Below are 24,708 nucleotides of genomic sequence, written 5' to 3' on the forward strand. Positions count from 1 at the left end.
GAGCCATTCTAGCACCTGAGGCAAGGCCATAGAGCAGTGGTTCTCAACATTTCTAATGCTGTGACCCCGCAATACAGTTCCTCATATTGCGGTGGCCCCAAACCAAAAAATAATTTTGGTGGCTACTTCATAACTATAATTTTGCTACAGTTATGATTCGGAATGTAAATACCTGATATGCATTATGTATTCTCATTGCTACAAATCAAACATAATTTAAACATAGTGATTAATCACAAAAACAATATTTAATTATATATTGAGAAATATTTACTACTAATAGACCTCCTTATCTAGTGTATTGGGGCTACCATTCCGTAAATAGCTGCTTAACTGATGGACCTGTTTTTTCCAGATTAGTGGCAAGTTTTCTATATAGAACAGTGTGAACTACGTCATAGGATACACTGCAGTTTCTGCACAGCATGGTATCTTTCAGGGCTCTTTCACACTATAAAGCAGCGGTTTCTGTGGTGGAATCCACATCTCATTTACTTCAATGGGAGACTCATGGATTCCGCAGAAGAGAGATCCCCTGTATGGCAGAAATGCAGTTCCGACACATTTCTTCCTCTCCTATTCAAGTCAATGGGAGGCCGCAGCAGATTCCGCTCAGATATAGAGCATGTTACTTAATTTTTTCCACGCTAGAACTTTTCCTAGAGCAGAGAAATTCCAAAGGTGGAATCCGCCACCCCCAATAAACTTCTATAGGAGGCAGATCTTTTACACTGCAGAATCTGCACAGCAGATTCCTCAGTGTGAGGCCTCTTTTAGTCTATTGGGGGTGGATGATTCTAGCATGGAAAAAATTAAGCAACATGCTCTATATTTGAGTGGAATGTGCTGCGGCCTCTCATTGACTTGAATAGGAGAGGAAGAAATGTGTAGGAAACTGTCATTTCTCCGCCACTTATTGAAATCAAAAGGAGGCCGCGGCGGATTGTGTGGTAACCCGAGATTCTTGGGAGCTCTCTTCCAGTTTCCTCATTTAGAATATGGGAAAATAGTGGGAGATATGGGAGATAATTATACATTGGGGAACAGTGTGAACTACATCGTATAGTGGTCTCTTATAGTATAAGACCGAGGTAGTTCACACTGTGTAAATGTATGGTGCTTTGTATAAGTGTAAGCTGCTTTGTGTACTGTATAAAAAGCACCTTACACTTACACAGTATTGTGTGCATGGTGTGTGTACTGTTTTTACATTATTAACCTTTTTACACCAGCAGGCTGTCCCGCAGGCTCTCAGCCTCTTGCCTCTCCGCCTCCTAGGCTTATGCCCTCCGGCGCTTGCTGCACCCGCCCACTGATGACGTCAGCAAGCGCTGGGCACACGTAATGCGCTGCTATGGACTGTGGAGCGTTCCACCGCTTCCCCCGCCCCTTAGGCGCCAGACCGCAGGCATTCAGTTTGGAACGCTCATCCATAACGGCGTGCGTTCAAGCTGAATAGCTGCTGCAGACGGTAGCACGGCTTCTCAGCGGCTAAAGCCATCGTAAATATGTATTTTCCGATGGCTTTAGGTGACCCCTGTGTTTTGGTCGTTTGACCCCCGCTGGGATCAGGACCCACAGGTTGAGAACCACTGCCATACATCCTCAGCGCCCGGGCCAACTTTACTTCAATGGAGCCTGGGCTGCAGGAGGGGAAGAGAGAGACAGAGAGGAAGGAGAGGAGGAGGGGTGGAGAAGCAGATGGGCACTTCTCCTGTGTGCCCTGGCCGGGAATCGAACCTGGGACTTCTGTACGCAAGACCGATGCTCTACCACTGAGCCAACCAGCCAGGGCCTTTATTTGTTAATTATTAATGTTTCCTTAAAATTGAGGCATTTACTCAGGTATATATTTAAATAAATATATTTTTAGTTTATTTCTCTTAGTGTGTTATTTTCAGTTTATGCTGAGTAAAACATAGAGAAATAAGAAAGAATGTTTTTGAAAGCAAAAATATCAGGTTTCCCTAAGTTTTATTTTATCTGATTACCTCTTTTTTTTTTCCAGGTAACTGTGGAGAATTTTTTACGGGTATTAACTGGGAGGATCCCACCTAGTACTCCTCGATCAAAACGTCTTCTTTCTGATGATAGGAGCAATATTCTTATTTATATGACAGGTAATTTCAGAATTTAGATATTTAATAATAGAATATATTGCTACTCTTTTCAACAAGAAATTTACCTGGAAAGAAATTGAAAAACCTTAAATGATTTTTGGTTAAAATGATTTGTTGTGTTGTTCTTTTTTCTCATATTATGTAACAACTTGAAAAAATGTTTGAAAACAGTATAACATTTTATGCTGTCCTGAAGTTTCTTATGTGTATTCTTTGCCTTCAGTTTTGTCTTCTATTAGTCATCCTACTAAAATATTAATAGAAATTGCAAATTTGTTTCTCTTCTTCTTAAAACTCTGATTTCTAATGATAAAGTCTCAAATTTTAGTGTGCATAAAGATTACCTGAATGCAGATACTTAGGCCTTTTCCTAAAATTCTGAATTAGTTGTGGTCTAGAGTGGGGCTCATAAAGCTACATTTTTAATGTATTCCCCTGATATGAGCTTCTGTAGTTTTTTGTCTATACTTTGAGTACTACTGTAGATAAAGCCCTCCATAATATAGATTTACTAGATGTATTTTTTATTTATTGAGTTATACTATATGTAATATATAATAAATACTATTTATGTACTGCTCACAAAAATTAGGGGATATTTTATTGCTTCATATTTATTTTGAAATATCCTCTAATTTTTGTGAGCAGTATATTATTATTTAATTTTAGTTCTTACACTTTTTCTAATTCCCTTACAAGCATTGTACTGCTTCTGTTCTCATATCATTTGCTTAAGCTATTGCCTTTGCTTATTGACATCTTCTCAGTTCACTGTGCCTACTTGATTATTCCTTATTGTTTTGGTCTCCGTGATTTTCCTTTTTAAGTCTAAGGTGACCTAGACCTATGTTTCCAATTGCCTAGTTTATACCTGTTGTCCCAGTGTAATTATTAATAGTGCCTCCTTTCTTCCTCAGAAGTGTTCTGGTGTGTATAATATATTTTGTAATTACTCTACGACACTTCTCATCTCTGTGGCTGGTGTAGGCACTTCTCCTTGCACTCCAGTATTTGTCTGTGGTTTCTATTTCAGCATTTAGCTTGTTATTTTTTTTGTCTGGATATTTATTGACTTTATTAGATTTTGAACTCCAGGGAGTCCATGATAATGTGTTTTTCATTTTTTTTCACCAGTGCCCTGTCTTATAGGGGTATTCAGTAAATATTAATGTTGATCAAATGATACTTAAAATTTTTTTCAGGAGGCATTCCATTCAACTGATGATAAAACAGGTGCAGAATGATTCTTAGATGTCACAGCAAGGCATTTACTGACTTAGCAGTTTACTTCTATTTATTATGCTGCATTTATTTACAACTTTTAAAATTCAGTCAATTTATAAACTTTGTAAATTAGCAGAGTTAATGAAATAAGGAAAATTTTTAGTTTATTTAGCAATTACTAGAAATTTTTAAGCTTTTGTGGCAAATAGGATAAAGTATAGTCTTATCACTTTGCTTTATTTGAGGTACTAAACTAAAGGTTTTATAACATTCTTCTTTTGAGTTGATTGGTATGGAAGAAATTTCAATTGAGGTAGGACTTTGTATACTATCGCCCATGGAGGGGCTCCCTGTTTTGGAAATCAAGCTTTACTAGAACATACTCACATCCATTTGTTTTACATATTGTCTGTGGCTGCTTTTATACTACAACAGCAGAGTCCAGTGGTTGCAACAGAGACCATGTGGCCCACAGCCTGAAATGTTTATTGCCGGCCCTGAAGTTTCTTATGTGTATTCTTTGCCTTCAGTTTTGTCTTCTATTAGTCATCCTACTAAAATATTAATAGAAATTGCAAATTCGTTCCTCCTCTTCTTAAAACTCTGATTTCTAATGATAAAGTCTTAAATTTTAGTGTGCATAAAGATTACCTGAATGCAGATACTTAGGCCTTTTCCTAAAATTCTGAATTAGTTGTGGTCTAGAGTGAGACTCATAAAACTACATTTTTAGCGTATTCCCCTGATATGAGCTTCTGTAGTTTTTTGTCTATACTTTGAGTACTACTGTAGATAAAGTCCTCCATAATATAGATTTACTAGATGTATTTTTTATTTATTGAGTTATACTATATGTATTTGCCAACCCATGGAAGAGATTGGAGAGTTGATAATTATAATATAATAAAAATGATAATACCTAGTATTTACTGAGGCTTACTGTACATAAGTCAGTATTCTAAGCCATTGTGTGTAATTCATTTCATCCTCACAGCACCTTGAAGATTTTGGGTTCTGCTGTTCAGAGCTGATATATGGTTGTATAGGTTGTACACTGCACATAAGTGTTTGGGTAGGGAGGTGAATGGGAGCTGAAACCCAGTATCTGTTTACACTTAGTAAGCTGTGTGCCCTGCCATAGAGTTGTCTAATTGGAGGGAGGTGTTTTTTTTCTCTCCACAAAGGCATAGATAGCCACTAACCACCTCTGAGCTCAGAGGACGGCATATTTTCAGAGAGGGCACTAAAATAGACACACTTTTCTACTTTGCTGCCCAGTGGGAGGTTACCTGTATAAGATCTGCACAAAGTAGCTGCATAGTTATGCTAATGATCGTCTTGCTGGCACATTGCCCACTTTACAGCTGAGGAACTGAGGCAGAGAAAGATGAAGTGATTTAAGATAACACAGTCACTAAGGGGATACACTAGTGTGAGAATCCAGATATAGTAGCTCTGTAATGCATTCTAAATGTCACAGTCATCTGGTCAGCTCTCCTGGGACAGTGAAAACATCAGTTTTTAACTGGTAACTGCACTTCCTAATAGTTCAGCACTCCAGGTATATACTGTGAATAGTAACAGAATACCATGGGACGAGCTAGTGTCAACTCCTTTCTCACCAAATACGTTTGCCTGGTCTTTGAGAAATTTTTATCTATGGAAACTCATTTCTGACATAATGACATAATAATGGACTCAGTAAAAATAGAAATGTGCTTCCCTAAATTGAATGATAGAAAAACTTTCAGATATTATATCAATTATTTTTATACAGTTTATCATTCTCTTTCTAATATGTAAAATTAAATTTATATGTTTTCACAGTATTTTTACTTTAAAGGATAAGATAACAAATGATATTAAAACTTGCCATCAATTAAATATATATTTGTATCTGGATATATGCAGTTTGTATTAAAAATGTGTCTGTTTGGTCTTTTTGACTCTTCCTGTAAGGACATGGTGGAAATGGGTTTTTGAAATTTCAAGATTCTGAAGAAATTACCAACATAGAACTTGCAGATGCTTTTGAACAAATGTGGCAGAAAAGACGGTAATTAGCAAATAACTACTTTTCACAAGATAAATTAGTACCTCATTTTTTTTATGGTTAGTAGAGTTGTAGATCTTATTTTATGAGATTTTAATTTATTTATGTCTATTATTTCTACTGAATGGAGTTATTTTTAAAAGAAAAACTCAAGGATATAAAAAAAATTAACTTTTTCGGATCATATCTCTTGGTATTTATATTTAGCATCCTTTTTGGAGGAAATAAGTCTCACTAACCAAGTTCCCCACTATTTAGAGGGATTATCAACATATATTTATTTTCCAACTTGTACCTGTTCTTACTTTTTGCACATTCTGTTGCCTTCCATGTGATAACAATACATTATTTCTTCTTCAGAAAAAATGTTAAAATTACAATCAGTAGAAAGTTTGTAACTTGACTTACATTAAGGCTGATATATTAGTAATCTAATGGTAACCATCCCTTTGGTTGAAAGTTGTCATATGAATTTATTTAGTGAATTTAAAGTAGCAATAGAACTGTTTTTAACTTGATTATCTTCAATAAAAACCTGCGGATAACTTTCTAAACATATGGCACAGAAAGGAATATGATGCTTATTTGGCCATGAAAGGGTTTAAACTATAGTAGAAAAGAGATAAATGTATACAACTATGTTAAAAATTAAATATTATAAATATTGAATTAAAAGTATATATAAGCAGAATGCTTGGAAGTGTTGAGGAGGAAACTTTTGCTAGTTACTGGTTTTATGTTATGCATAGCTTATATTTTACTGAATACACAGTAGGCGCTGGGCACTGTTTTATGTGTATTGTCTGATACAGTTTAATAACAACCATGAGGTAGATACTTTTATTATATCTAGTTTTTACAATAGAATAAATTGAGATAAACAGATTAAGTAACTTGCCAAACTTTACACAGTTCCAGGATAGGATTCATGCTTAACCTTAGATGTTTTTGATCCTTAGAGGCCTCCCCCAAGTTTGTCTCAGAAGGAGCATGTCATATTAATTGTGCCTTCTGTCACCTTAGATATTGTGGTTCTAGATTACACACTTGCCTTTCTAGGTGCAATGTTAGCTATTTGTCTAGATCCAGTGTCTGAGAGAACTCTCTGAGAAACTCCTCAGCTCCCTACCTTCACTTTCACCAGTTAGGCAGCTCACTCTGACATATAGAGCTCTTTATGTTATTCTTTCACTTAAAGAAAGCCTTTGGTGGTGTTCTCAAACTTGCAGGATAATATTCAGACTTTATACGGGATACTTAACTTATAAATTGACCTTACGTACCTTTTTGAAATGAATTTCCCTCCATTTACCCAAATTAACTCTAAACCATTCCTCCTTTCCCAAACATTTATACTAATTCACATTTAGGTGCCTTAGTACAAGCTTCTTCCTTTGCTGGAAAGTGCTTTTCCTTTCTTTGTTAAATAAAATAACACTCACTGTTCATTGCCCACATCAGACCTCATCACCTTTTCCTGACCCGCTCTCCTTTACAGGACTCTCTGTTCCTTTCTCAGGGCTCTTAGAGCACTTTGACTTTGTTAGATGCTAAGCACTATGAGGGACTGTTGTATTCCCAGCTTAGTGTCAGGCCATTGTAGGCTCTCAATAAGTATTTGTAACACTTACACAGTTTATGAGTCTGTCTTCCAGTTAGATTTTAAGCTCGTTGGTTATTGTGACTAAACTATTTCCCCCTGAAAATAGATCAGTTTCTAGGGCAGCATGAGTACCAAATACATGTTGTTGAATTAAATATGTAGTATTTATTTGGATTCTGAGTATGTGGCATAGATAAGGGAGTGGGAAAGAGTTGAGGCACAATAACCACTCCCTGTTGAGGTGATTTTCCTGGACAGGGTTATTCCTTTAATATTTCTAATGTCAACTTTGTGCTAGGAATTCTGAAAAGTCTCAATTTTTAACTAATGAAATTACTAGGATATGACTTCAACATGTTATGTTATAGAAGTACTATAAAATATTAGTGAGTGTATGATTAAAAGCATAATTCATGTCAAAGATATTACTACTTTTCTTTCAGCTACAATGAGCTACTGTTTATAATTGACACTTGTCAAGGAGCATCCATGTATGAGCGATTTTATTCCCCTAACATAATGGCTTTAGCTAGTAGCCAAGTAGGAGAAGATTCACTCTCGGTAGGTGCAATTTTCCTATTTGTAAACTGCATTGTCTTTGGAATGTGTAGCTATTTCACAAATCGCTTATATGCTTAATGAATATATCTGTTACTAGCTGTACCCAGCCACGCGTTGCTGTGGCTCAGTCTGGTTAAATGGAAAAGAAAGAAGAGAGAAAGTGCACGTTTCTAATATGTTTAATTTCACAATGCTTGTGGGTATACAATATTTTTTGTTGTTCCATTGTCTGTGCAGTTATAGAGATTGTCTGGTTTGCTGAGTCTAGAACACGCAACATATAATTGTCCATGTGAGAAGCAATCTGTGTCTAGATCTAAACCGCACAATTCTAAAGACTGGCCCTGAGCTTTGTTGATGGTGATTGCAAACGCCAATCGAATTGGGAATTGCAATCTCTTAAATTGAAATGGGATATCCATTGGAATCATAGGAATGCAAGGAATGAGGATATCTTCACCTTTGAAAGGTCCTGTTCAGATTGTTGCGTCTATGACATTGCTCATTAATTTTTTTACTGCAAGCCGCGTGCCGTTGCAAAGCTTTGGCTGGTTGATATTTCACAACATAATTGGCACGCCGATTTTCAGTTGCAGTACCTGCGGTGGCATCCCTGGCAGATCTAGTGAATTCAAAAATTCTGTTGGATAATTAACCGCTTCATCTGCTTCCACAACAGTGTCCACAACAGTATGTGACTGCCTCGCTTTGAATGTTAGACTGAATAATATTGTTAAATTCATAGACGTCTTTGTTCTTGGCCGCAAGAATAGCTCGTTCACTCAGCCAATCATAATTCTTATAATTGGTTTGAATATTGGGAAATACTTTTTCAACCAGTTCTTCTTTTGACATCACTAAATTGCAGAAGTTATGAGGCAATGAAATTCGTCCTGAGGTCAGATCAACCGGCACCTTTTCATTCCCAATTTCCAGGAATTGATGTGAGAATATCTCAGCTGATCTATTGTTTTGCAGCTAGACATAGCATATTTGTAGTTAATTTTAACGTCTTTAACGTGTCGCCACAAAGTAGAGTATTTCAGGCAAGCATTTTTTCATCCACTGGTGTTGATTGAGGAATTACAGGTAATGTTTGCCTGAAATCTCTTGCAAGCAATATCAGTGCGTTCCCAAATGGTCTGATGTTTCCACAGAAACTTTGCATTGATCAATCAAGAGCCTCAAGTGATTTTTTGTGTGCCATTGTGCATTCATCCCAAATAATAAGTTTGCATTTCTGCAATACTTTTCCCATGCTGGATGCTTTGGAAATGTTGCATGTGGGAGTTTCAATGAATTGCATGTTCAATGGCAATTTCAAAGCGGAATGAGCAGTTCTTCCACCTGGTAGCAATGTCGCAGCTATTCCGGACAACACAAGAGCTAAGGCTATGTCATTTTGGGATCGAATTGCTGCCAGAATCAATCTAATTAGGAACATTTTACCAGTTCCTCCTGGCACATCTAAGGAGAAGATTTCTCCAACCCCGTTATTGACAATTTGCATTATTTGACATATATGCCTTTTTGTTCAATGGAATCATAAAATTGGAAATTTGGAAATCGTAAATGGATTGTAAATAAGAAACATTGAAATGGAATCATAAAATATTTAGTATAGCATGTGTTGCTTTTACATCCAACAGATGGCGCTGTTTTTTTAAAAAACACATTTTTACCTGTCACAAGTGTGACATCTATATAATAGTAGATATATAAAAACATGCACATATTTGAATACAACATTGTGTCAAAATTTCAAAGCAATCGGTGAAGAACTTTCGGAGATTTAAGATTTTGAACAAACGAACATTTACATTTTTATTTATATAGATTTCTTACTCTTAGATTTTTTTAGTACCTTAGGAAATTTTGATTACATTTAAAACATCTGTTGTAATGATGTTATTGAACATACACTTTTTTTTGCTTTGCTTTAAAAATTGTTTTTTGGTTGTGGTATAATTGACATATGGCATTATATTGGTTTCAGGTGTACAACGTGATTTGATACTTATATACATATTGTGAAGTGATCAACATAATAAGTATAATTAATATCTGCCACCATATTCAGTTATATGATTTTTTTCATGTGATAACTTTTAAGGTCTAATACAGGGGTACCCAGACTTTTTACACAGGGGGCCAGTTCACTGTTCCTCAGACCATTGAAGGGCCGCTACATACAGTGCTCCTCTCACTGACCACCAGTGAAAGAGGTGCCACTTCCGGAAGTGCGGCGGGGGCCCGGATAAATGGCCTCAGGGCCATAGTTTGGGGATGCCTGGCTAATATTTAACAGTAGTTGCCATGTTATATATTACATACCCATGCTTATTTTTCTAACTGGAGGTTTGTACCTTTTGACTCCCTTTAGCCATTTGGCCCACTCCCTATCTCCATGCCCCTGGTGACCACCAATCTGTTCTCTGTATCTATAAGCTTGTTTTATTTTATTTTTTGATTTCACATATAAATGGTTTTTGTCTTTCTCTGTCTGCCTTATTTCACTCAGGATAATACCCACACAGTTCATCCATTTCATTCTTTTTTTATGGCTGAGTAATATGCTATTGTGTATGCTTTGCTTTTTTGTAGCATCAACCTGATCCTGCAATTGGAGTTCACCTCATGGATAGGTACACATTTTATGTCTTGGAATTTTTGGAAGAAATTAATCCAGCTAGCCAAACTAATATGAATGACCTTGTAAGTATTTGCTTGATTTGGTTATAGCACATAAGTGATGCTAATCTTAACAATGATCAGTGAAATGGATTATTCCCCATACTTTTACGCTACTATGTCATATACTGAATGGTGGCCTTTTAAAACTGTTTTGAATCTCCCTTTACAGTAGTATCTCTTTCTTTACTACAAGAGGCTTAAAGATTTAGCCCAGTTAACTTGCTATTCTTTGAGGTCCTTTTCTATTTTCACTTATTTGCTCTACTCTTTTTCCTACCAGAAGTGTACTTGTTTTACGAGTCACATATTGAAATTCTACCTTTCAGGAGTCAAATCAGATCCTGTGTTCTCTAGAAAGTCTCCCCAAATTCTTCCCCATGGAAGAATTTGCATAAGATAAATAACTGGGAGTAGAGGGATGTTCTCTTACATATTTTTGTTTACCCTACAATTTCTAGTAACAGTATTTTGACATGGCTTGCTGAATTTAGTTCACTTTCCCCCCTGACTTTTCTGCACTGGTTCTTTTTAAATAAATCTACTCTGAGGTTGCTGTCAAAAGTAGGCATAACAAAAAAGTTTGAAACAACAGTTCTAGGTTGGATAATTACTCTGCATAAGTGACATCCACTCTTTTTCCCCCGTTATTTTATCTCTTGTTCATACATTCAGATATTTCTTGGGTTACTGCTCCGTGCCAGGCCCTGGCTACCCCTAGTGAAAGAGGCATACACTGTCCCTGCCTTTGTGTAGCTTTGGCATAAAGTGTGGGCTGAGCAGACAGGTCTCTGGGCTCTAGTATTTTAGCCAGGTGGCTCTGCCCTGATCTCTTTTATTATATAGAAACCTTTTAGGTAAATTTTTATTAATTAAAGGGGTTCTACTACATAATTCTGAAATTATGTACTACTACTTTAAGCTATCAAATTTGATAACATAGAACTACTAATTACATTTTAAGGTTATGTACTCTTTTATGCCTTTTAAAAATTAATATAAATTTGAATACTAAACAAAACTTGTGATAATGCTATTTTAACTAAAGAAAATTATAATCAACTAAATTCCAGTTACTTTAATTTTAAAGTTTACTTACTTTTTTGGATTGTACATTATATATTTTATGTAATGCATGACATGCTGTCTCAAAAGTTCCCAATAAATGTACCTTATTCTTTAAATGTCTAATGGATTAAAAAATACTTCTTCCCTTGAAATTGTATACAAAAGATTGAGGAAACGAATGTTTTTTTATTACTTAAGATTGCTATTTAGTTTTTTTACTTAAGTATAATCAGTATACAGTATTATATATATTAGTCTCAGGTATACAATAGAGTGATTCAACATTTTTATATCTTACCATGTGATCACCCCACTAATTCTGGAAATCATTTATCATGGTGCAAATTTATCACGATATTATTGATTATATTATCTTTCACCTTTTTCACTCATCTTTTTATCCCCCTCCCCTCTGGCAACTATCCCTTTGTTCTCTGTTTCTGTGAGTGTTGCTGTTTTGTTCTTTTTTTTTTTTTTTAGTTTCCACATATAAGTGAAACCATATGGTATTTGTCATTCTCTGTCTGACTTATTTCACTTAGCATAATAATCTCCAGGTTCATCCATGTTATTACAAATAGCAAGATTTCATTATTTTTTATTGCTGCATAATACTTAATTTTTAATAACATTCCTCACTAATTTCATCTGTCGTTTCCACTTTGATTCTTTAACTGAATATTAATTGAATGATTATTTTAGTCCTGTTCAGTAAGAATGATCTATTTCCTTGAAGTTAAATGGTGTGGTATAGTGATTTGATGTATCTTTAGATATTGTGTTGGATTATGTGTTTATAGTAAAATTTTTTGATTATCAGCGATATTCAAGGTACTATATTAAGTGTTTCTGGAGAAGCAAAATTAGTAGACTTGTTTAGCTCCTTAAAAATGTGTAGTGTCATTGGTAACAGTTGAAGAGTATCATCTGTTATATAGTCTCTGGATCCTCTAGACAAGTTCCTTCATCTCTGAACATATAACTCTTGCTATGTACTTATATTATGCTTTTAATATTGCTCTCTAATAGTTTATAATTGTAATGTTCCTTTGAGGCTTTGAGCTTCTTAAAAAGAGATAAAGCGTCATGCTTTGTACACTTTGCTACCCACAGAACTTAATTACGTATAGTAACTGGTTATGTATGTATAGTAATTGTAGATGCTCAGTGAATATTTATTGAATGAATGAAGGATATGACAATGGCATACATTTATATGGTTCCTTTAAATACAGTGGGATTAGTGATTAGAATATTTTTTGGAAGTGGTAGATTTTCAGGTTCAAAAGAAGAAAAGAAATATAGTGTACTCTAGGAAAATGGAGTAGCTTCAGAGGCACAGAAGTTGGAATACTAGATGATCCTTGTTTTTTGGTGATAAATAAATAATCTGGTTAGAGTGTGGAGATTTTGTAAGTGGAGGAGATTATCGAAATTTAAGCTGAGTAATTACAGGACCTGTGGGTCATTATGTTGCTGAGACTAAGAAAATAGATGGTTATGGTAAATATTTTTGAAGGAAGAAATGACTTCATAGAAAGTGAAAGTATAATTATTTTTAGTAGGAGAGAAGGTAATACTTAGTTTTTCCAAAGCTCATTCCGCTCTGCTTTTCCTACTTTCTTCTGCTGGTACCTAATAAAACTCACCAAGTCGGCCTTGGCCAGTTGGCTTAGCGGTAGAGCGTCGGGCCAGCATGTGGAGGTCTTGGGTTTGATTCCTGGCCAGGGCACACAGGAGAAGCGCCCATCTGCTTCTCCACCCCTCCCCCTCTCCTTCCTCTCTGTCTCTCTCTCTTTCCTTCCCGCAGTCAAGACTCCATTGGAGCAAAGTTGGCCCAAGCACTCAGGATGGCTCCATGGCCTCCCCTCGGGCGCTGGAATGGCTCTGTCCACAATGGAGAAATGCCCCAGATGGGCAGAGCATCACCCCCTGGTGGGCATTCCACATGGATCCTGGTCAGGTGCATGTGGGTGTCTGACTGCCTCCCTGCTTCTAACTTAGGAAAAATACAAAACAAAAAAACCCTCACCAAGTTGCTCGCTCATATAGAAGTGCCTTTAGAATACGTAGGACTTAAAATCTTAATTTTGTTTATCTTTATGTTGTTTCTCCAACCTTCCATCTGTTTTATACTCTCTGTTTGACATTTTAGTTTCTTCCTCTAACCTTTGTTTTTTTCTTTGCTTCTTCCTCTTTTTTTTTCCTTTGAGAAAGAGAGATAGAAAGAAGCATTAACTTGTTGTTCCATTTAATTGTGCCATTGATTGCTTCTCATATGTGCCCGGCTCCACTCCAGCTGGTGACCTTGGGGTGGAGCCGGTCCCATCCAGGTTGAGCCGGTGCCTTCTCGGTTGAGCCCTGAACAGGACTCAAACCGGCAACCTTGGAGTTGAGCCAGCAGCCCCAGGAATGAGCCGGCAACCTCTGTGCTCCGGAAACTTTGTGCCACTGGCCAGGGCTCTTCTTTTCTTCTTAATTTATATCCCGATCTCTTCTTTGTATTTTCTTTTATTGCTTTCCTGAATCAGGAAGGTAGTGTGATTTTAGGCAAATGACTTAAGCTCTTTGAGCATTAGTCTGAAGTAGAGATAATAACTTTTTATGCCTCAAAGTTATTGGTAAGCTTAAATGAAAATATACTGCTGCTCACAAAAATTAGGGGATATTTTATAGCTTCACATGAAGCGACTTTCATTTTTTTTTAACCTATTGGGCTACCATATAATTTTTTATTTGAATTTAAAGTTTGAATGAAGGGTCATGATTACAAACTGTTTTAAAAAAAACACTTTAGTAGAGCACCCCCCTAGGATAGCTATAGATGCAGAAAAGAGCAATTCTCTTGTCCTAGTGTTATGTGTGAGTTTTCATAGATTTAGGTGTTCAAAATGAGCTTGTAGCATATGATTCAAAAAGGTGGATATTTTTTCTCCACTCTGGCATCATTTCTTTTTATCACCTGTTCTTATGTCTATGTAGCTTTCTTAGAATGTCAGGACCTAGGATAGCAATGAAACTGTAGAAACAGTAGCTTCTTTAGGTAGGGAGAGCTTTTTTTTTTTTTTTTTTTAAAGATTTTTTTGTTTATTCATTATAGAGAGGAGAGAGAGAAAGAGAGAAAGAGAAGGTGGGGAGGAGCAGGAAGCATCAACTCCCATATGTGCCTTGACCAGGCAAGCCCAGGGTTTTGAACCGGCAACCTCAGCATTTCCAGGTTGACACTTTATTCACTGCGCCACCACAGGTCAGGCGGGAGAGCTTTAAAAATACACTCCAGTCTACCATATTGTGTTAGTGGATTTAATAAAAGCTGTATTTGTTTGTGCGCACATAGGTATTTAGTCTTCTATATATTTTTTTCAGTTTCAGGTATGTCCCAAAAGTCTCTGTGTGTCTACTCCTGGGCATCGCACTGATCTTTTTCAGAGAGACCCTAAAAATGTCCTGATAACCGATTTCTTTGGGAGTGTACGGAAAGTGGAAATAACAACAGAGACTATTAGTTTGCAACTGGATTTAGGAATCGTGGAAACCAGGTATTCATCTTAAATTATTATTCTAATAGAATAGTCTTGTGTCACAATTTGTAAATTTTTATGTAACATAAGTCTAAGAGATAAAACTTGGTGTTTGTACATAAAATTACACATTTCTACCTACTCTTCACTTTATGTAGGCCCTATGCTTTTCAGATTATAGACAGAAGTTATAAACATCAGTGAGAAGTTATGATCATGATTAGGATTATGTTTTAACTCCAAAATACAATGTTTATGGCAGTGTGATTTGAGACTTGCTAAAAAGAACTAAAATGTTCCCCGTAACTGGCTGTCTCAGCCGTACTTTCTGTCGATAGAGGTATAGGTAATGGTTTAGAAGAGCTTCATGAAAGGGCTGGTATTGTGAACATTTCAAATATTAATCTCTAATGAATGTGTATGCTGTCACCTATTGAAGTAGAGGTATTAAATGATGTGACATTGAATAATGAGGTTAGCAGCTGGGCATTTAGAGTATAATAAGGGCTGTAGGAATCTGGCAGATGCAAGGCAGATACACATAAAAAGCGGGAGTGCCAAAAGAGAATGTAGGTCCAAATGCATATTCATACTATAACACAGTGCTTCTATGTTTAGAATTTCTTCAGACTCCAGTCATCTGATTAGTTCTCTGACTGCAATGTATTTTAGTTTCTAGAGTCTGGGTAGTTCGTGAGCCTGGTTCAGTTATACCTCTGGCTTTTCCCTTCTGCTGTGTTTTGTTAATCTGAAACAGTTTCTCTGAGGCTATTATAAATTTGGAGTGACCCTCTCTCAACAAGTGTTACCTATTTGGGCTTTATTTTGGAGGCTCTTGGTAATGCATTAGGGAAAGGAATGAGAAAGAAAGGTATAAGCCAAGTACTCCCTTTTTGGGGAGTGGATTGTGTGCGTGAGCAGTGAGTGTGCATTCATACACGTGGGTAGGTGTGTGTGTGTGTGTGTGTGTGTGAAAGAGAGATTGAGAGAAATTGGTTGATTTTGAGTATGTGTATTTTAGAAGTATTTATAATGTTCTTTTGTTTTTTTCTCTATAGACATTTTTAAAGGCAAAGTACTTTGTTAGAATTAAATACATAGTATTTCAGTAAATAGCGACTTTCTGGAAATATATAGGTTATGTATTTTACTAGGCACTAAACTTTGTTATTTGTGATTGTCTAATGCTATCTGTTGGAAACAGGGAGCTTTTTTGCATTGCCAACAGGCAACAACATATAAATTACTATCAATTTTGAAATAGTTAAAGATTTGTAATTGAGTTTATGAACATTTTAGTAATAAATTACTAAAATAAATTAACTAGCAAAAAATGCATTTTCTGTGAAAATTTAAGATATTGATATTATTATTGAGTATTTTCTATTCTGGATATTCTGGATGTTCAAGACCTTGGATTTTTTTTATTTTTCAATTTTCTAGAGATATTGGCTGAAAAAGTGTTTTCTTAAGATAACAGATGAGATCCTACAGCAATATTACTTTTATTAACTGTTTAAATACTGACTTTTAAATTACCTTTGTAAAATAGCTGAACTATATCTTAATACTTAGCAACTAAAATTAAAATTGAGCTACTGTGTCTTTTACCAAATTAAGTTTGTAATTTCCCTTGAACTTAAGTCAGTAAGATATGACATACCTTAACTATATCAACACTGCATTAATTTGTAGTCAAGAACTATCTTTAGATTTCTTCTGTACTTATTTTCTGTTCTCTTCACCTAATAAAATGTTAACTGCATAATAATTGTACAATAAACAATGATTTTAGTGGAATTCTATTGTTTTGTTATATATTCTGGAAAAATTGAATTTTGTCTCATAAATTATCTTCGTGTATTATTTTGAATGCAAAAATAGCTGGTGGTGGAGAATATATTAATTTATTATTTAAATTTGTTACTGTATTTATTGGAGTAACATTTGTTTATAAAATTATACGTTTCAGGTTAGAATTCTATAATATACATATATTATCTGCGCACTGTTTTGTGTGTTCACCACCCCAAGTCAAGTCTCTGTCCTTCACCATCTATCCCCCCTCTATCCTCTCCACCCTCTTCCATCCTGCAGTCTCCACATTGTTGTCTGTGTCTATAAATTTTTATTTCTTTGCTTAATCCTGCCCCTTTTCACCTAGCCCTCAAGCCCCATACCCTCTTGCAGCTGTCGGTTTGTTCTCTGTATCTATGAAGTCTGTTTCTATATTTTGTTAGTTTATTTTGTTCATTAGATTCCACATATGAATGAATTTCTATGGAACTTGTGTTTATCCGAGAAAATCATTTTAAGTATCAAAGCCACATACCAGGCACTGTTGAATTAGAGCGCCCTCTTGTGTTTATAAATAAAATTTATTTAGTATATTCTTACAGATGGTTTCATGATCACTGGTATAGGTTATCCAATTAATTTAGAAAATTAAGTTCCTCATATGCTTCAGGGATTTCTACATGGATGCTATAAATATTATCTTGTATGTGGGTGCTACTTATATGCAAATATGAATGAGAATCAGTGTTTTGAGAAAAATATTCATGAAAGACCAGATACTGTGAAAATTATTTTATCAGTATTAAAGAAATTATGGTCTAGAACGTGTATGTATTTTTTCAGATATTAATTTAAAAATATCAATACAGTCACTGCTATTAAAATTGGCAATTATACTTTCAAAAATATTACTTTCTACAGTTATTAGAGAAACAACAGACCCAGTTTTTTCAGACTGTCTTTGATATTTTGTGTATTTGAGTACACTAGACCAGTGGTCAGCAAACTCATTAGTCAACAGAGCCAAATATCAAGAGTACAACAATTGAAATTTCTTTTGAGGACCAAATTTTTAAAACTTGAACTATATAGGTAGGTACATGTCTTATCAAGATAGTGCCCGCACATGGAATTTTGTGGAAGAGCCACACTCACGGGGCCAAAGAGCTACATGTGGCTCGCGAGCCGCAGTTTGCTGAACAAGGCACTAGACTAAAGCCTTATATGATGAATAACTTAATAAATAAAATTGACTGAAGTAGGTGTATGAAATAATTGTTTTTATATGTCTCTGAAACTGAGATATTGAGTATCATCATATACATATATATATATATTTTTTTTTTTTCCAGGAAAGACAGAGAGGACAGATAGGGACAGACAGACAGACAGGAAGGGAGAGAAATGAGAAGCATCAATTCGTTGTGGCACCTTAGTTGTTCATTGATTGCTTTCTCATATGTGACTTGACCCAGGCGAGGGGGCTACAGCAGAGCAAGTGACCCCTTGCTCAAGGCAGTGACCTTGGGCTCAAGCCAGTGACCATGTGGTCATGTCTATGATCCCATGTTTGAGCCAGTGACCCTGCATCTGAGTGTATGTAGGTTGACTTTTGATGAGTATGCAGACAGATAATAGCCTGCCATTCTGAAAGAGTTGGGCTTTCTAGAATCTAGTCATAAGTTTATGTTCGAATTACCAGATTACCAATTTTGTGTTCTTACTGTATGGGGAAGATAACCTCCAGCTTATGGATATAAAAATACAGGCCCATTTTAATGTTACAAAATGACATTTAAATATCCATACAACCAAAAGTGTTTTATTTTTTATATTTAGTTATTCCAGCCATGGTTGAAAAGATTGATTCCTTATTGAATTATGTTGCCACCTTTGTAAAAAGATCACGTTTCTGGGTGTTTATGTTACACCGACCTAAATGTCTGTTTATACCACTCTTACACTGTCTTGATTATTTTAGATTTGGAAGTCAGGATATGTTAAGTCCTAAACCATTTTTATTTTTTTAAGGTTCTTTTGACTATTCTAGATCCTTTGTGTTTCCAAATAAATTTTAGAATTAGCTTGTCAATTTCTAAAAAAAAAAAATAGAAATAAAGCCTCTGGGATTTTGTTGGGATTGTATTGACTATAAATTTAAGGAGTATGGGCACCTTAACAATATCGAGTCCTCTGATTCATGAACATATTATCTATAGTTTATCTCTGTTGTTTTATAGTTTTCAGCTTTTCACAATTTTCATTACTTTTATTTCTAAGTATTTTTGTTTTTGATGCTATTATAAGTGATATTTTTAAAATTATTTTTCATTTGTTGCTGAAATATAGAGATATTTGAAAACAGTTTTTTTATATTGACTGTGTTCCAGAACCTTACTGATTCTGTTGTTTACCAACTCAATCCCAACCAAAATCCTAGTATGCTTTTTTGGTAGATATTAACAAACTGATAGTAAAATTTATATGAAAATGTAAATGACCTAGAGTATTTATTATATCATTGAACATTTGAATTCTAGGCACTATTTATAATGTTTACTAGGTTATAAAATAAAAGTTAAATTACATAATTAGTAGAAACATCTGTTCTGGAGTTGGGCAAAGCAGATTGTGAGAAATATGAAACTTCATGATCAAACTATTAACTGAAAATTGCTTAAAGTAAATTGATATGATTATGAAACTTTATGAACCAAAGATTCACCAAAATGGCTCAAACAATATTTGACAAGATTTCTCCCCTACTATTCTACATACTACTAGTTTTTTCAAAGTGATGAACTTATCAGTATAATTCTGTATTATTTAAAGTATCTTATTGTTATTTATAACTGTTAGTCACTCAGTTATTCACTTATTCAGGATTTCATTAAAATAGACTTTCAGAGCATAAATTAGATGTGATCATTTGATTGGTAAAGAAACCAAAACTAATAATTAAATTATACATTTTCTCATTTTACATACACCTAAAGTTTTTATTGTTACAGTTTAATTATAATGTATTGACTTTTTCATGAGAAGATTTTCAAAAGCAATTCATTTCACTATACAATTGGCAAAGGGTCCATTGAGTTGGTTAATTGCTTTTAAGAATAAATGTATATAAATAGAATAGCAGAATATAGTACTCTATCCCTATGCATAAATAAAACCTCTGAACATAAATTAGTCAGTTTACTAGGGACAGTAATTTTCAGTGAGCGTTTATTAATGTAAAGCAAAGTTAATTTTCATTTAAACACTAAACATATAGAACCTGAAAATTTTAAATTATGAAAAAATCTTAAAATGATATGGTATTATTTATAACACAGAACATTAGAACTTATTCCATTGGGATATTTAGGGAATAAAGGCCTGAATTATATAGAAAAGGAAATTATGGGACCTTTAAGGTTTCTTTTAACTCTGTGTTCTGTGACTCTTTTGGTCTACTTACTAATTATAATATCATTGCTCTACTCCACTAAATTAAGATTTAATATCCTAAATAAGTTAAATTAACTTTGTACCTACTGTATGCCATTCAGTATAAAGGATATTGCAGCATAATTATAAAAGTCCAGGTCATTGGAATTAGCTCCTGAATTCAGAGCCTCAGTCATTTACTAGCTGTGTAACCTTGAGTGTACTACTTCATTGATTCTCAGTTTTCTCATCTGTAAAATGGGAATACTAATTCTATTTAAGGAGAATTAATTTTCATTTTGTTTTAAAGATCTTAGTTCTGTGACTCAAATATAGTAACATGCTCTATAAGTGTTCAGCATTGTCAAGAGAACATATTACATATATTAATAAAATTTATTGGTAGAATCCTATTTTTAGTATATTTTGGCTATTTGCAACAATTGTTCTGCTCTTATTAATCTAGTATTATGAAGTAGTTAATTCATTACTGGAGGTTTCTCATTTGGACTACTAAAGAATTGGACAGTTGTGTTTTACCAGAAGATGGCAGTAGCATAACATATTTGTACAAACAGAACACTTTTTTTTTTTTTAATGAGGAATATTGAAGATAGGTTGTACCATCAAATAAATCATGGTATTTGTTTCTTCAGACTACTGACAGAAGAAAAAAACTTTTGATATTGAATTGTCAGTTTAAAAAAAGATGGTAAAAATTTCTTGCTATATGGAAGTTGTTTTGAACTTTGGTTATAAGGTAAATCTATAGGATCTTTTTGAATCACTATTCTTTGGGCATGTTTTTAGAACTAGTTTGCATATTGTTAAATACTTAATAAGAAATTGAAGATTCAAAGAATCTTATATTTATGTGAAGATTATTTATGATTAATTAGTAATAAAGATAAAGAAGTTATTTATAATTTACCAATGGGGAAAACTCAATTGAAGTTTTTAAAAATTGATTCATATATAAATAACACTTTAGCATTATAGCTTTTGGGGGAAGCAAAAGGCAGAAGATATTTACATTATATAAATCTCTAATGCCATTCCAGAAACTGCTGTTTTGTTGAAATCATGGTACACTTTCTTACCTGATTTTCAAGTATTCTGTAAGGTGAGGGACTGTCAGATTGTCCCTCCCAGAGCCAGAGGAACCTTCAAGGCCATTTGATATAGTAGAGAGAATATGAAGGTCAATGGATGTGCATTTACATTTAGTTTAGTTTCTTGCTTTATGTTTGTTTTCAGGCATTTTACTTAATTGCTCTGAAACTCAGATATTTTTATCCGGATAAGGATGATCGAATCTCTTCCTTCTGAGTTATTGTGGGGATTGGGGGTAGGGTATATAAAATAAGTGTACTTTGTCAATATATTGTAAGTGCCTGCCATGTAAAACTCATTGCAGCCATGCTGACATAGCTCTTCCAGTGCAGAAGGTTACAGTGAGAGTGTTACCAGCTTCACTTTGTGTACTATAGCTCTATTTATATAGCTTGATTTGCATTTTTATCAATAAGTATAAAGTCCTGAAATAGAGTTTTTTTAAAAAAACCAACTACATGGTCATACTTATTTCATTGTGTTTTTCTCTTGCCAATAATTATCTTAGAAGTATTAATTCTTTATTGTAACTTATCTGTGTTTTATGATACAGTACTCATGTTTGTTTTTGGCCATGTCTTGGTAATATAAATAGTAATTAAATATTTATGTGACATACTGTGTTTCTTCGTGAAACAAACATTAATGACTAATTCTATTATCCTTCATCTTTCTCTGTTTGAAATTTATGTATGCAAATTTATTGTCATGCTCAGTGATATTCTAAATTTCTTCCTTTACTTGGATGAAGTTGTCATATTTTATTCTGAAAGTATTTTCACTAAGGAAAGCATGCAGCTAATATTATTATGGATTTTTTTTCAGTGAGATAGATCAACCTCATTTTAACTTCTATATTAAGAGCCTTTCTTTGTTCTTCACCTGATGAGATTAGCTTCCAGTGGTAATATTTTCCAGTATGGATTCTCAAATGGAAAACAAACTAATATTAATGCAATACAAGAGTTCAAAGTATATGATCTCAGACTACCTGAATGTGTCACGTGATGATGACATGTGGGTGCTGCCTCAGAGTGACTTTAATGTACTTAATCTGAACAATGTCTCCAGTCAGAGATTCAGATACTTGGTGAGCAGTTTAAACAAAGTTGCGTTAAAATTTAGTATATCTAATTTTTAAAATGTTTATTTCTTTATACCAAAGATATATATGTTAAGAGTAAACATATTGGCAGATGGAGTAGGAACATAGCATTTTAGATTTCTGTTAGGTGTTTTAAAGATTGCATGCTTTCAGCGGTAGAGCGTCGGCCTAGCGTGCGGAGGACCCGGGTTCAATTCCCGGCCAGGGCACACAGGAGAAGCGCCCATTTGCTTCTCCACCCCTCCGCCGCGCTTTCCTCTCTGTCTCTCTCTTCCCCTCCCGCAGCCAAGGCTCCATTGGAGCAAAGATGGCCCGGGCGCTGGGGATGGTCTGTGGCCTCTGCCCCAGGCGCTAGAGTGGCTCTGGTTGCAACATGGCGACGCCCAGGATGGGCAGAGCATCGCCCCCTGGTGGGCAGAGCATCGCCCCTGGTGGGCGTGCGGGGTGGATCCCGGTGGGGCGCATGCGGGAGTCTGACTGTCTCTCCCCATTTATAGCTTCAGGGAAAAAAAAAAAAAAAAAAAAAAAAAGATTGCATGCTTTAGGACAGTCATTTTCACTGTTACTTTAAGGTATTGAAACAGGTAGTAATGAGTTATATGGTGAGAAATAAATTATGAGGATAGGCAATCTTTAACTTAGAAATACCACCCTCAAATTCTGGCCCTTGTAGTAGAAGGAATTGTAACTGCTCTAATTGCTTTGCATAAACATTATGTATAGGCATTCCCTGCATTATGAACAAGATAGGTTCTGTAGGGTTGACAATGTTTAAGTATTTATATACACGGAAAGGTAAAAATAAATACTATGTTAAGACAAACATCTGTCTAAGTTTAATTTAATAGGTAAATGTGCCTCTTCCAACTTACATTAAAATATAGCTTGTATAATTTTACTGCTAAGGTAGTTATTTTGTTGTTGTTCTAATTCTTTGAAAATTAGGCACAGTAAAACCTTGAGTATCCAGAAATTAGGTAACTTCTAGTAATAAAGAGATATGAAAGTTGTCACTAAGTTTGCTCTGAATATGAGAACTTATTTGGAGGTTCTAGCAGGGGAGCGCAGTTACTTTTATACTCTTGACCAAAGAACGGTCCTCTCCTCTATCGGGAAGGTCGTCCTCTTCTACCCAGCGTGCAGCTTCAGGAGGGACGCAAGTGGAGCAGTCAGGGAGGAAGGGGACACCCGCCTAGCCAGTCGATCAGCTGAATCAATCCTGGCGATCCGTGGGGAGACAGATGTCGCAGCCAGATCGCCCTCACATTCTGCTCTGGATACGAGAATACCACTTTTACCTTATATGTAAAAACACAACCTAACTTTAATGGCCTTTGGCATTCATAGGTTGAAAATTTCATTGAAGGAAACATTTCTCAGTAAAAGGAATATTCAGGGCCCTGGCCGGTTGGCTCAGCGGTAGAGCGTCGGCCTGGCGCGCGGGGGGTACCCGGGTTCGATTCCCGGCCAGGGCACATAGGAGAAGCGCCCATTTGCTTCTCCACCCCCCCCCCCCTTCCTCTCGGTCTTTCTCTTCCCCTCCCACAGCCAAGGCTCCATTGGAGCAAAGATGGCCCGGGCACTGGGGATGGCTCCTTGGCCTCTGTCCCAGGCGCTAGAGTAGCTCTGGTCGCAACATGGCGACGCCCAGGATAGGCAGAGCATTGCCCCCTGGTGGGCAGAGCGTCGCCCCTGGTGGGCGTGCCGGGTGGATCCCGGTTGGGTGCATGTGGTAGTCTGACTGTCTCTCCCCATTTCCAGCTTCAGAAAAATACAAAAAAAAAAGGAATATTCAGAATTAGGGGTAATATTTTACTTTTCCCAGAACAAGAAATATAAATGAGTTATGAAAGTGGTTTAAAGTTAATAATAAAGAACAATCAGTTGACTTCACTTTTGGAATTCTTACTGACTTGAGTTTTCTGAAAAACTCTTCTGTAATAAAATACCTCGATACTCTATAAATGACCAAAAAAAGCATTTTTAAATACTACGTAGCTGAGCTACCAAGAAAGAGATTGTGTGAAGGCAAAAAATATTGTTTGATGTGTGGCATTTCTGACTTTTCCAGATTGAAATAGAAGTGGTGGCACTTCCTTATTTAGAAGGGGCTGCACAGGCTTAACTTCCCACAGTCTTTCTAGATCATTGGTAGTCAACCTGGTCCCTACCACCCACTAGTGGGCGTTCCAGCTTTCATGGTGGGTGGTAGCAGAGCAACCAAAGTATAAAAAAAAGGATAGATTTAACTATAGTAAGTTGTTTATAAAGATTTATTCTGCCAAACTTAGCGAAAATCTGACATAAAGTAAGATTTGGTAAGTAATTATTATTACATGCTTTAACTTCCTGTAACTCTGCTTTATAAATTTTACAAATTTTATAAAGTAAAGTTACTCCCCTACTTTATAAATCACCAT

At 35.4% G+C, this 24,708-nt stretch overlaps 1 protein-coding gene and 1 non-coding gene across 2 annotated transcripts in view; one reads left to right on the forward strand and one right to left on the reverse strand.

The window, feature by feature from the left end:
• The window catches only part of PIGK (phosphatidylinositol glycan anchor biosynthesis class K), a 127,549-nt gene that overhangs the window by 32,604 nt on the left and 70,237 nt on the right, over positions 1-24,708 (forward strand). Inside the window, exons 5-9 of the mRNA XM_066268870.1 lie at positions 2,009-2,120; positions 5,304-5,400; positions 7,444-7,561; positions 10,166-10,276; positions 14,687-14,859. Coding sequence (XP_066124967.1) covers positions 2,009-2,120; positions 5,304-5,400; positions 7,444-7,561; positions 10,166-10,276; positions 14,687-14,859 — 611 coding nt within the window. The remainder of the gene's footprint in view (positions 1-2,008; positions 2,121-5,303; positions 5,401-7,443; positions 7,562-10,165; positions 10,277-14,686; positions 14,860-24,708) is intronic.
• Positions 1,720-1,795, reverse strand: TRNAA-UGC (transfer RNA alanine (anticodon UGC)). The gene has a single exon. It is a non-coding gene; the product is annotated as a tRNA-Ala (tRNA).

Source organism: Saccopteryx bilineata, chromosome 3, assembly GCF_036850765.1.
Source record: "Saccopteryx bilineata isolate mSacBil1 chromosome 3, mSacBil1_pri_phased_curated, whole genome shotgun sequence".
Classification (NCBI taxonomy): domain Eukaryota; kingdom Metazoa; phylum Chordata; class Mammalia; order Chiroptera; family Emballonuridae; genus Saccopteryx; species Saccopteryx bilineata.